The 13,049-nt window shown below is 46.1% G+C and overlaps 1 protein-coding gene across 1 annotated transcript in view; it reads right to left on the bottom strand.

Moving 5' to 3' along the window:
• LOC137378261 (zinc finger protein 335-like) overlaps positions 1-13,049 on the bottom strand; it is a 158,847-nt gene that overhangs the window by 131,354 nt on the left and 14,444 nt on the right. Inside the window, exons 14-15 of the mRNA XM_068048502.1 lie at positions 8,826-8,859; positions 7,544-7,591 (exon numbers count right to left, since the gene is read on the bottom strand). Coding sequence (XP_067904603.1) covers positions 7,544-7,591; positions 8,826-8,859 — 82 coding nt within the window. The remainder of the gene's footprint in view (positions 1-7,543; positions 7,592-8,825; positions 8,860-13,049) is intronic.

Genomic DNA, 13,049 nt, shown 5'->3' with positions numbered 1-13,049 from the left:
AAACTCAGAATAATGGGTGTGAAAAAGCATTACTTTATCAAGATGGCATAGAAATGAGCAACATCCAAACACATTGGCCAGAATTTTACACTCCCCCCACCCCCCCCCCCCCCCCACCAAAGAACAGGAAGGTGGTAGGGGGAGCGTAAAATGGAGCAGGAGGCTCCAGGGACTCTTCCCGACCCTGCGCCGCCACTTTACACAGGGCGTCGGTAGTGAAAAATGGCCCACCCGCCCAAGGGCAATCAAGGCCATTATGTGGCCAGTTAAAGGCCTCCACCCGCCACCATGGGGACTCTACCTGTGGCTGGTCAGGCGGCCCAGACCCGAAGGAAGCTGCCTGACAAAAGCAGGCACCCTGTGCCCGATGGAGGGCAGTTCCTGCTGCCCCAAACACACCCAACACGCCCCCTGTTCCCCCCAATCGACCACCCTTGCCTCGATGGGGCCCGACCGATCACCCCCAGCAAGATTCCAAATACTTACCTTCATTCCAGGGCTCCCCGACGTCTTCTTTCCAATGGCTGGGTGCAGTCCCAGCAGTGGCCACCGCTCCCGCTGGTGCTGCTGGGACTAAGAGATGCCAGCCCGCTGATTGGTCGGCAGCTCCATTAGGTGGGACTTCCTGCCTCAATGAGGTGGAAGTCCCATCTCAGACCAATTAAAGGCCTGGCGACCGCAAAATGCAGTCCAGATCCCCAGGCCAGTTGGAGGCGGGTTCACCACCGACTTTTCAGTCGGTGGACAGCTCCCATCCACCATGGGAAAAATTCCGTCCGTTGTCTAACGATGGCCATATCATCAAACACCATGTATGAAAACACAATGGGAGAGAAACTTTGGTCACCTGACAGAATCCAAGTCTCTGATAAGGAATTTTAATAAGAGACATATTCTATGCACAGAGACCAGAAAGCCAGAAGGAAGAGAGACACCCATCCCAGCAAGAAGAAGGACACTGCCAGAATACCATCTTTAAAGTACTGAGTGGCACAGACAAAAAGGTGACCCTTGAAACTCCCTACCTGAGGATTTTCACCATTGAACTGTGACTGAGATTTGGCCAAAGAAGTCTGCACGCAAAGCATCCGTCCACCTGAAACTTTTCAAAGTTTGACAGTAGTGAACCAGAAAAAAGGAGAAACAGGCCTGCACAGTTTTTCAATCTTCCTGCCAGGGAAACAAACAAAGTTTCACAATTAACTTTTTTTTAAACCATCAAACCTAAATGCAAGCTATCTTTTAATCTCTATTTTTTCTTGTGTGCGTGCATGGGTGTGCGAGTGGGTGAACCATAGAAACATAGAAAAATTACGGCACAGAAAGAGGCCATTTAGCCCGTCGTGTCCGTGCCAGTCAAAAAATAAACTAGCTGCCCAATCTAATCCCTCCTTCCAGTACCTGGTCCGTAACCTTGCAGGTTACAGCACTTCAGGCGCATATCCAGGTACCTTTTAAAAGAATTGAGGGTTTCTGCCTCCACCACCATTCCTGGCAGTGAATTCCAGATACCCACCACCCTCTGGGTGAAAAAGTTTTTCCTCATGTCCTCAAGGCCATCAGACCAAGGACTGTAAACAGAGTAAGTGCTGCAACCTCTGCGGTGGGGCAGGCCACCTCTACAAAACCTGCCCCAAACGCTGCATCAGTTATGCACAGGCGGCAAAGTCCAAGGAAAGGCCAGGAGGAGAAACAGTGAACGTGTCTGTTGCTGGGAGGGAGACAAGAAATCCTCCCCGCAGCGAGGAAAGTCTATCTGAGAAGGAGAAGAAAGGAGAGGCTGCTGCAACCAGCGACCCAACACCTACCCCGTGCCCTGAAACCCCTCCTTTACGGACAGAATCAATGGAGGAGGAGACAGCAGATGGACAAATTGGTCAGTGGCAAGTGGTACAAAGAAAAATCACAAAGAAGTAGCCTCCAATAAAGGAACAGGTCACCACCCAAACCAGTGGCAAGAGGAGGCTACCATCTGAGACAGACAATGGCAGCTGCTCCTCTTTGTACAAGGAAGGGCTGGAAAGACGGCACCTGCAAAAGAAGTGGCAGAACTCAAAAGAGCTGGAAGAGCAAGCCCCCCAGCTCTAGGGCACTGGAAGCTGTGACGGGCCCAGTGCACCCCAACCCCAAAGCGCTGAACCCAGCGAGATGCCCAGCACATCCCAGCTCCGGGAGCCCAAGAGCAGCGAAGCGTCTGGTGCACTCCAGCTCCAGGAAGCCGGGAGCAGTGATGTCTTCGAGGAGGGACAGAGGGAAAGACACCACCAGCAGAGGACAGTCCAAGCCTTGCTGCTTACAGGACCCCACCCCCATGTCACCCCAGCGGAACAAAACCTCTTGAGAAACCAGGAGGGGTTTCTGCACCGAACAAATGTGAAACAGCTTATGTACACTATGCATATGCAGGAACATACCCAAGGACTGAGACTAGCAAGGACACCTGGTGTGGTAAGCAACACCCAACTTTAAAATGGGTATAAAGATTGCTTTGATTAACGTGCGTAGCGTAAAATCCACTATGCAATGTGCTTCGACCTTGAACTACCTCGCCAAAGTCAACGCCAACCTGCTGTTTCTGCAGGAGTGTGGAATACCACACCTCAGCACTTACAGTCAATGGTCGCGATAGTGGTCCCATGGGCCAGCGATCTGGTCAGGGGAAAATGATTCCCGTTCCTCTGGCCTGGGTATTCTGCTGCAGGGAGGCAACTTCAACATCTCTGAAGTTAAGGAGGTGGTGGGCGGTTACCTCCTCATAGCAGATGTAATGCACAACAATACTCTGCTCCGATTAATTAACGTGTATGCCCCAGTTCAATGCAGCAAGCGACTGACCGTCCTCCAGCAGCTCCCAGTGCTGCTGGCGACATCCAGGCTGGTCATTCTTGGCGGTGACTTCAACTGCATCATTGATGCAGCTGGACTATCCGGCAGTGATGACAGCAAACTGGATGTTACGTCCAGATTCCTAATGGAAACAGTTAAAGATGCCAAGCTGCATGACGTCTTCAGCAAACCTGCAGACGGAACGTAGCGTAGATACGCCTGGTCAAGACTGGACAGGTCTGCCCGTTCCAGGATTGACTTCCTGTTTGTGTTCCATGCTTTCACGGTCAGATCCACCCGGCGTCCAGCCGGTGTTCTTCTCTGACCACTGCCTCTTACTGGCCGACTGTCACTTACCGGATGACCAGTGGGTTGGCAGGGGGAGATGGAAGCTCAATGCTACACTGCTAACCCCAGGGAACATTGAGGAAATCAAAAGGGATTACAAAGGTTGGAGAAGTGTGAGATCCCTTTTTGAGTCTCGGGTGCACTGGTGGGAAGCGATCAAGGTGAACATCAAGAGGTTCTTTATCTCCAAAGGTGTTCAGAGGCCAAGTGAGAGACAAAGGGAAATGTCCTAATTCCAGAAAAGAATGCAAAATCTGCTCTGGCTGCAGTCGATGGGGATCGAGGTCAAGGAGGTTCTCTAAGAGGTGAAGAGCCAGCAGGCCTCGTTCTTTGCACGGAGGCCTCCAAGATCATCTTCCGGTCCACAGTCCGCTGCGTTGAGCAGGATGAGATGTGCTCGCATTTTCCACTTTATCTGGAGATCCAAAATGGACCGTGTCCGGAGGGACACGATGTTCAAACCTCTGGATAAGGGCGGAAGAAACGTACCCAACGTTGCCCTCATCCTGATGACCATCTTGGTGTGCGGCTGCATCAAACTGTGCGTAGAGCCCCAGTATGCAAACTCCAAGTGTCACTATGTGCTGAGGTTCTATCTGTCCCCGGTGTTGCGAGGATGGGTCTTGGTCACATTGGTCACAACTCCATCCAGTTGGACCATGCCGTACCAGCTATTCGTCGTGGAAAAGTTTGTGCAGAAAAACACGTTTGACCACCAATCCATCAGGCAGTTGTCTGCACGGAATGTCCTCAAGGCCCTACAGGAAAAGGATGGTTCCCCGAGCAGACTGCCAAAGCCATTTGACAGAATGCCTCATCACCAGAGCTTTCCAACAAGCACCAAGACATAGCTTGGCTGGTGATGAGAAGGGCCCTCCCCGTCGGATCCTTCCTGCACGCCCGGAATCTCACTGCCGCCGCATGCTGCCCTCGAGGTGGCTGTGGTGGGGAAGAGACTGCTGCCCACCTCCTCCTGTAATGTGCCTCTGCAAAGCAGGTGTGGAAAGTGTTTTTTGTCGAGTTTCATCCCGAGCAGCTCTGTAACACAGGAGTCTGTGCTCTACGGGCACATCCCAAGAACACACACCGAGATAAATATCAACTGCTGCTGGAGGACCATCAATTCGGTGAAAGACCCTTTTTGGTCTGCCAGAAACTTGCTGGTCTTCCAGTGGAAAGAGTTGTCCACGACTGAGTGTTGCAGACTGGCAAGTTCCAAGGTCCAGGACTACGTGCTGAGGGATGCACTAAAGCTTTGGGCAGTCGCTGTAAATGCTCAATGAGAAAAAAACACTGTGTAAGGTCCTCCCGCCATAGTGAACTGAGGGGTTGGACTCATGGGAAACCCCTCAGGCTGTATACACCAAATATGGTTTTGCTGAAAAATGTGCATGGTATCTAAAATGGAACGGAAGGGTTGTGAGGCAACTCACTCTTTTTGAAGAAAACTGATTTCCTTTGCGCTTTCTGGAATGTCGACTTGGTGCTGTTTTGAACTGTTCTGTAATGTACTTTTTACAGATTTTTATGAATAAAGCATATTTTTTGGAAAAAAAAGCTGGCAGCAACTAGCCTTTCACTTCAGCGTGATCTGCTGTGCATGGGAAACCCCCATGGACCAGGCACGTTGGCAATTATAACGTATTGTGCCCACTAAGATCTGTTTTAACTCAGGATTAACTGTGTGCAAGGGTTTCCTGGGCTTCTTATAACCCCACAGGAAAGATAAGGGGAGAGAGTAGTGGCATCTGAGGGGGCTGAACAAGTAACAAGCAGGAATTCCTTTAAATAATGAGATTTCACACCTGCTTGCTTGCCTATGAGAAAGGCTTTGGCTCACAAAACTTGTTCTGAACTTGTGCTTGCACAGCTTTGGAGATCATTTCCAGAGTCTAATGCCTTTGATGTACATTTCCCAGCTGTCAGCCTCCAATTCAGCACAACTTGTTCAGCTTTACCTTAGACTTTAGACCAGGAACAGATGAGCAGCGGCAGTAGCACCAGTAGCAGGAAAATTGCCAGGAAGAGCAGCAGTCGCCTTCTCCTCAAACATGTCATTCCATAGGACAGAGGATGGGCACAGAACTCCTGCTCACAGGAGGCGATACCCCCAACATAGCAATTACAGGCGGAGGATTGGCTTCCTGGACATGACTGAGCAGCAGTGCCTCAGGAGGCTCAGAATTTCCTCTCAGTTGGTCACACATAATTGCAGCCTCCTGGAAGAAGACCTCCTGCCAAGTGGATAAGGTGGGCACACATTGCTAGTGGGCGTGAAAGTCACCATTGCCCTTAATTTCTTCAACTCTGCCTCCTTCCAGAGCACTATGGGTGATATTTGCAGAGTCTCACAATCTGCTGCCCACAAGTGCCCAGGTAACCAATGCCATATTTGCCAGAGCAGGGTACTTTTCAACCGACAAGGCCAGTCAGAATGAGCAGGCGCTCAGCATTGCCTCTCTGGCTGGCTTCCCACAGGTCCAGGGCGTCATCACATTAAGTAATCAAGGCATCCCCAGATCGCCCTGGAGTCCTTGTCAACAGAAAGGGCTTCGCCGCCATCAATGTTCAGCTCATTTTTTAAAAATTCTTTCCTGGGATGTGGGCATCGCTGGCAAAGCAGCATTTGTTGCCCATCCTTAATTGCCCTTGACAACAGAGTGTCTTGCTAAGCTATTTCAGAGGGCTGTTAACAGTCAAGCAGATTGTGAAGTAGGTCTGGAGGCACATGTAGGCCCGGGTAAGGATGGCAGATTTACTTCCCTAAAGGACATTAGTGAACCAGATGGAATTTTACGACAAACGATGATAGTTTCAAGGCACCATTACTGAGACTAGCTTTCAATTCCAGATCCTGTAACAGTTAAACCTCCTTGAGATCTTCACACCTCAACACAGAATAGAAGAGATGGCTCCTTGGAGAAAGGGCTACCCTCTGAAGACATGGCTGACGACACCAGCCAGAAGCCCAGACAATGATTCCCAGGAGAGATATAATAGAAGCCACCTGACTAGCAGAGTTGAGCTAGAGCAAGCAATTGGAATGTGGAAGATGCACTTCATATGTCACCAGAGATCTAGAAGTGCCCTTCAGTATGCACCAGTCGGGGTTTTCAGAATGATAATGGTCTGCTGGGCCTTTCACAACATAGTGCAGCAGCAAGGAAGGTGCTGAGCACTATGCCTCTGCAGGGGAAGGGGAAGAGGAGGAGGAGCAGCATCAGGAGGAGGAGTGTGATGTAGTAAGGGCACCAGCTGCCACACACATAGCTACCCGGATAGCCTGATTCAGGCACGGTTTACTTAGACAGAGGCAGTGCATGCACTTGGCGCCACCAACCCTCAGCACAAAGCAGTCCCACAATCAACAATTCATCCCTTTCCCATACATCCATTGCTTGTCTTTAACTCTTGTCTTACTATTTCTCACAAGGCAGAAGGCCACTTGCCAGTCAAAAATGGACGAAACAGGAAAATAGAGCAATCAACTAATTTTATCATGAGAAAATTGAACAGAAAATTAACAATCTAGCACAATCTAAGACTCGATGGCTTTAGCAGAACTAGAGTTAGGCTGCTCATATCCCTGTTCTGACTACTCAGATGCTCTTGACCAATGTCCGCCGGGTTTTTGAGTTCGCCAGGGTCCTGCCAAAGACTGCTCCACATGCACCTGTGCAGGGTCCCTTTAAATAGTTGAGCTGAAATTGACTAATATGGGTCATCATCATACCCACATGTACTAATTGGTTGGTGATCCCGGAAATCAGATGCAAATGCAGTGACTGTAGTAAAAAGCCACTGACAATCACACTTCTGAAGTTTCCAGGTTCCCTACGTGCTGCCAGTTTTCTCGCTGCTAGCGGATCAAAATGTTAAAATCCAGCCCCAAGGTCGTGGTCAGAGAACTGAAGAGACCTGTGAGGGTAAGTTTACAATCTCCTTTGTGGGACTAAGAGGAGCAGTAATGAAGCAGAGTCTCCCTCCAACGCCCACCCCCCACCCCCAGCCACTTTCTGATAACCACTCCAGTCCCTGCACTTATCGTGGGCCCAGCAGACTCTCGACTGTGCCAATTCCTGGTCATTTTGGATGAGGAGTCAGCCCATGACACATTAATGAGGTCAGGCGTGAAAATCAGCTGTGTCTCCCACTGATGTATACAGATGGACTGGCTACTCACTAAACCACTTTCCTGTCCAGGGGTTAATATTTCCACCTACAAATCAGCCTTGCAGGCCTTCTGTGCACTGCTTCAACACTTCGATATTTCTTTTACAACTTAGTGACAGAACAGAATAAATTCAGATGGCATGGCATTTTCCCATGTCATAAAAAGTTTAAGTTTCAAAAGTTGTTTGTTTCTTACGTGATCTTTTCTTCCTCCCTTTCTAGTACTCTGCCCTTCTGCACTCTTCTACTGAACAGTTATGTTCCAATTGGTTGCACCGATTGCAAAGAGAAACTTCCTAACATTGAACTCTGTCAAACATCAATGAAGCTCACTTTGCTTTACAAGAATTTTAACAATATTCCTCTCTAATTTTGTTCCTCTCATATTGAGCTAAAACAAAAGCAAAATGCTGCAGTTGTTAGAAATCTTAAATAACAGCAGAAAAAGCTGAAAATACTCAGCAAGTCAGGCAGCATCTGTGTAGAAAGGTCTACATGACTCAATGGGAGCATTCTCAACCCTGAATCAGATGGTTGTGGGTTCAGAGTCCCACACCAGAGATTTAAACACAAAATCCAGGTTGACACTCCAATATATTACTATGATAGGGTGGAGAGCAGGAATGATTAAATGGCAAAAAGAATATTGATGCAAGGCAAAAGAGGGTGGAAATGGGACAATATAGGTACAAAAGATGGGTCCAGAGGAGGTGTAAAAGAACCATTACCAGCACCTGCACTAGTCATCCAAGTGTTCATAATTCATCTGTAGACCTTGACAGACTGTTTCTGCTGAAATCATCTCCTTTGTTGACACCAGATAACTCAGTGCAGAGTAAAGAATTAAACCTAGGAAAATCCTGGGTTGTATGGGATACACTGAACACAAATTATGCTTTACTAGCCAGGCTTGCTGTTCCCTAAACCATTGAACCACTTTCATTGGCCCTTTGTACTTATGATTAAGTATAATATTATTGTTACAATCCCGTTAGAGACTGGTAACTGCTTTAAAAAGAAATTCAAACTTCCTGTTAACTGAAAGAATTACGCCACATGATGTCACGTTTTAAATAAAAATCTTTACTCTACAAGAGTTAAACAAAGCAAGCAAGACTAACTGAACACATTAATTTATAATCATTTATACTTTAAACCCAAAGATCTCAACTGAACACTCCTTGTTTGACTTTTAATTCCACCCAAGTGTCCCCTTATACTTTACAGGATTTTGAGGGTTTATTCACTTCTCTTGGGACCAATCCAAGGCATACCACAGCTATCAGGAATTTACTTCGATTCTCCTTAGTTTCCCAGCTATCTTCCGAAGTGAAGTGTTTCTTGAGGATTCTCCCTCTAGCATCCAGCTAGGCAAACCCTCCAGCCCTACTTCAACACCTCACGAATTTAGATTTCCCCAGTCTGAGCAAGGGTCTCACTCACATCCTTGACTTTGGCTCCTGATAGTCCTTTGTTACTGGGTCTAACTGCTTCCAAACGCCAAGTGACTTTCTGTGAGAAATCACAGAGATAAAACACCTGACCAAAAGGCATCTCCCAGCATCTTCTATCCATAGCAACATGGTACATCTGAGATGTCCCAGAGAGAAATTTAAGCTAATTAACTCCAACTCCAAAACATCCCTTGGATTTTGGATACCCACATGAATAATGCACATTGCTAACGAAGACAGGGCAATTCTTTTTAGACTTACTGACTTCAGTTCCACAAATAAACCTGCTCTTTTACAGTTCTCACCCCTCTAACTCTGACCCTGTAGGTACACATGGAAAGAGCTTTGAAGTGTAAATACCCTGGGTGGTCTGGAAATCACTAAGCTCCAGAGTTTCAATTACCTCACATCTACAAATTTAGTTTTCCTGAAACTAAAAGTGGCCTCGAAAAAAAACCATGAACTAGATGATTTTAACAGTATAATAGGTTCCTTAGTTAAACTGAAGCCCATGGGAATAAAGGGGCAGTAGCAACATGGATACAAAGGATAGAAAACAAAGAGTGGTGGTGAATGACTATTTTCTTGGATTGCAGGGAGGTAGCATTCCGTACAGTTCAGTACTAGAACAACTGCTGTTTTTAATATCTGTTAATGACTTAAACTTGGGGGTACAGGACATAAGTTTGAAATTTGCAGATGACATGAAATTTGGAAGTTTAGTAAACACCGAGGCAGATAATAGACTTCCGAGGTGACAGAAACAGGGTAGTGGAATATGCAGACACATGGTAGATGAAATTCAATGCAGAAGAGTGTGAGAGGATATATTTTGGTAGGAAGAATCAGAAGTGACAATACAAGCTTAATGGTACAATTTTAAATATGGTGCAAGAACAGAGAGACCTGGAGCTGCTTGTGCACAAATCTTTGAAGGTGGCAGGATGGGTTAACATTGTTATATCTCAGTGAGAATATTTTTGTCGTACTTGGAATACAGTAGAGAATGATGATTTTGAATGAGAGGCGAGAGGGGTGGAACAAGGTGAGATGATAAAAGGAGGAGAAAGTGCCAGAGGAGTAGGGGGTCAGCCAAGGTGAGATTTGGTGATAAACGCCACACAGCCATGACGGGGCAAGTGGTGAAAGATATAGCTGGACGGGAAAAGGTGTTATCACCTCTCAGCTAGCTTTCCGTTAAGGCCATGATGTCAATGCAATCATCCACAATAAGTTCATAGATGGAAAGGGCCTTGTTCACAAGTGAACGGATATTCTGGAGGGAGATGCATAGAGGGATGATGAGAGCTGATCTGCTGGCAGAGTCTATAGGGTCAACACTGGGAGGGGTGAGTTGAACAGGAAGGAGATTGGCAAAATCAGCCCTTAGTGGGCACACTAGGCAGGAAGGTTGATGAGAGAGTAGGATGGGGCAGTTGAGGATGCTGCTTGTAATTAGCAGTGCCACGTGCCGAGTGCCTTGATGAGCCCTTTGAAGAATGCAATGAAAGGCACAGAGGGAAGCTGTAAGCTTATCTAAGAGGGAGTCAAGCCTAGGATGGCAGTCAGAGAGCTGGAGGGTTGAAGGGTACTGAAGGGTTGGGATAGGAAATTGGGAGGGCAGAGCACCTGAGAGTGGATAAGTGAAAGGAGGCATGATGATAGAAAAGAGGGGTCTTGGAGAGGTGAAGAGAAAAGAAATGAAAAAAAGAGCAAAAGTAGAAATAAAGTGATGGGCTCTAGTCTGGAACGGCAGCCAAAATGCACATGCAAATTGACTTGGGAAAAACTCAAGTTATATAGGCCTATTTACATGCAAATTTTGATACATGATAGTAAATGGGCAATAGGAAATAAATATGAGATAATAGGAAGGAGTCAAGATGAGCTTCCAATTACATATCCACACCATCACTAAGACCGCCTATTTTCACCTGAGTAACATCGCCCTACTCCACCCCTGCCCCAACACAGCTGCTGCTGAAATCCTGATCCATGCCTTTGTTACCTCTTGACTTTACTACTCCAATACACTCCTGGAAGGCTTCCCATAATCTATCCTTTGTAAACTTGAAGACATCCAAAACTCTGTTCCCATGTCCTAACTCGCACCAAGTCCCATTCACCCATTACCCTTGTCCTCGCTGACCTACATTGGTGCCAGGTTAAGCAATTTCTCAATTTTAAAATTCGTATCCTATTTTTTAAATACTTCCTTGGCCTCACACTTCCCCATCTCTGTAATTCCTCCAGCCCCACAACCATCCGAGATTTCTGCGCTCCTCTAATTCTTGAGCATCTCCAATTTTAATTGCTGCACTATTGGTGGCTGTGCCTTCAGCTGCTTGGGTTCTAAATTCTGGAATTCCCTCCCTACACCTCTCCACCTCTCTTTCCTCATTTAGGACACTCCTTAGAACCTAACTCTTTGATCAAGTTTTTGGTTATCTGCCTTAATATGTGGCTCCAAGTCATATTATGTTCTGTAATTCTCCTGTGAAGTGCCTTGGGATGTTTTACTACATTGAAGGTGCTATATAAATACAGGTTGTTGTTGGAGAAAATATTGCAGGGATATGACGGTAAGAATGGGGAGTGGGACTAACTAGATTGGTCTTTCAAAGAGCTGGTGCAGACTCAATGGGCCAAACAACCTCCTGCTGTGCTGTACTATTCTCGAATTCTGTGAAATGGGGTGAGAAGTTCAGCTGTGCACTCTGCCGTGAAATTGATATATGTTTTTATAAATACATTGAGACAGAAAAATCTTTCCTATAATGGATTTTAGTGACCAGGTGATACCAGGCAACATCTCTAAGGAGGGTGGACATATTCTGCCTTTCCGATTTCAAGCATATTGTGAATGATTTTGTGCGGAATGGAAATAAAAGTCTGAGGAGATATAAAAAGAGCTGCTGATTCACAATCACCTACTTTACACTATCACACAAAGTCAAAATTACCCCTCTTGTATTGTGCCTGTTATATATATCGGGAGCTGAGTAGCTGTAGCGTGAAAGGCAGTAGAAGTTGTAAAAGCAAACAAAGCCATTGATAAGACACCAGGGTCTGGAACTTCTACGCGTTACCGCCCAGTTTCAGGCAATCAAAAGTGGGAAGTTAGTGAGAAACTGGTCCACCAGATCCTTGACAACCAGCAGTACTCCTGGGATTTCCTGCTGGAGGTGAAGGCAGATATCGAACACACCCATCCAATTGATGAGCTCCTGTCAGGAGTGGGTCATTTGACCTCTTTCTTGTCATGACACTTCAGCAATGCTGGTTGCCAGGACAGTTGATGCACCAATGGCATCTAGTGTTGCCAAGGCAGCAGGGTCAGCATTACAGGGTGAAGGTAGCACTTACGTGACCAATTTGGATCACGATTCACACACACAATTCTCAAGAAAAACACATTCTGAGGTGCAACAAGCAATTTATTAAATGAAAAGCATTCAAAATGAAAATAATTTATCTTCCGTTATATTGTTTAAACATTAAATTAATATTAAAATTCTTTTAAAAATGTTTCTTGGAAATTCTTTTACATACCAGGGATGTTATACTCAGTAACAGCAAGTAAAGAGAAACCCAAAAACAACTATACATTAAAAGTCAGCACCGTTTGGATATGACAACTAAATCATTTTGATTGACATGACCTGCATTTTCATTACACTATTGTGGTAAAGGGAAGCTCCAGAAATGACGGACAAAATGGTCCTGTTCGTTAACCCTGTTTCTCTCTCCACAGATACTCCCAGACCTGCTGAGTATTTCCAGCACTTTCTGTTTTGTTCCAGATTTCCAGCATCCGCAGTATTTTGCTTTTATTTATGGTCTTGTTCTGTGCTGTCCTGACCTCTGTGTACTGAGGTGAGTATCAGTGATGAGAGAACGAACAATATACAAACATCCAAATTTTACAATCCAACAGTCAATGCAAATTGAACAGGGGGCCTGCTTCAAATTTCGAGGTGAAGGTTGATAAGGCCTCTTCCCAAGTTCAGTGAAATCATGGCGATCATCAAGCCACTTTATTAAATGTTTTGATATTATTTCTACCTGCTATTTGATGGTATGATTGGTGGGAGTGACAATGAGTTATAAACACACCGATGCAAAGCAGCACCGGTGAAATACACGAACAAGCATCTATTATACCGATCAACGGCTGGAAATCTGCATCACTAAATATCCTAGGAAAATCTATCCAAAACTGTTCCTAAGTAGAAAAAATAAACAGAA

This window comes from Heterodontus francisci, chromosome 16 (genome assembly GCF_036365525.1).
Source record: "Heterodontus francisci isolate sHetFra1 chromosome 16, sHetFra1.hap1, whole genome shotgun sequence".
Taxonomy (NCBI): domain Eukaryota; kingdom Metazoa; phylum Chordata; class Chondrichthyes; order Heterodontiformes; family Heterodontidae; genus Heterodontus; species Heterodontus francisci.
This window is presented reverse-complemented; position numbering and strand designations above follow the sequence as displayed.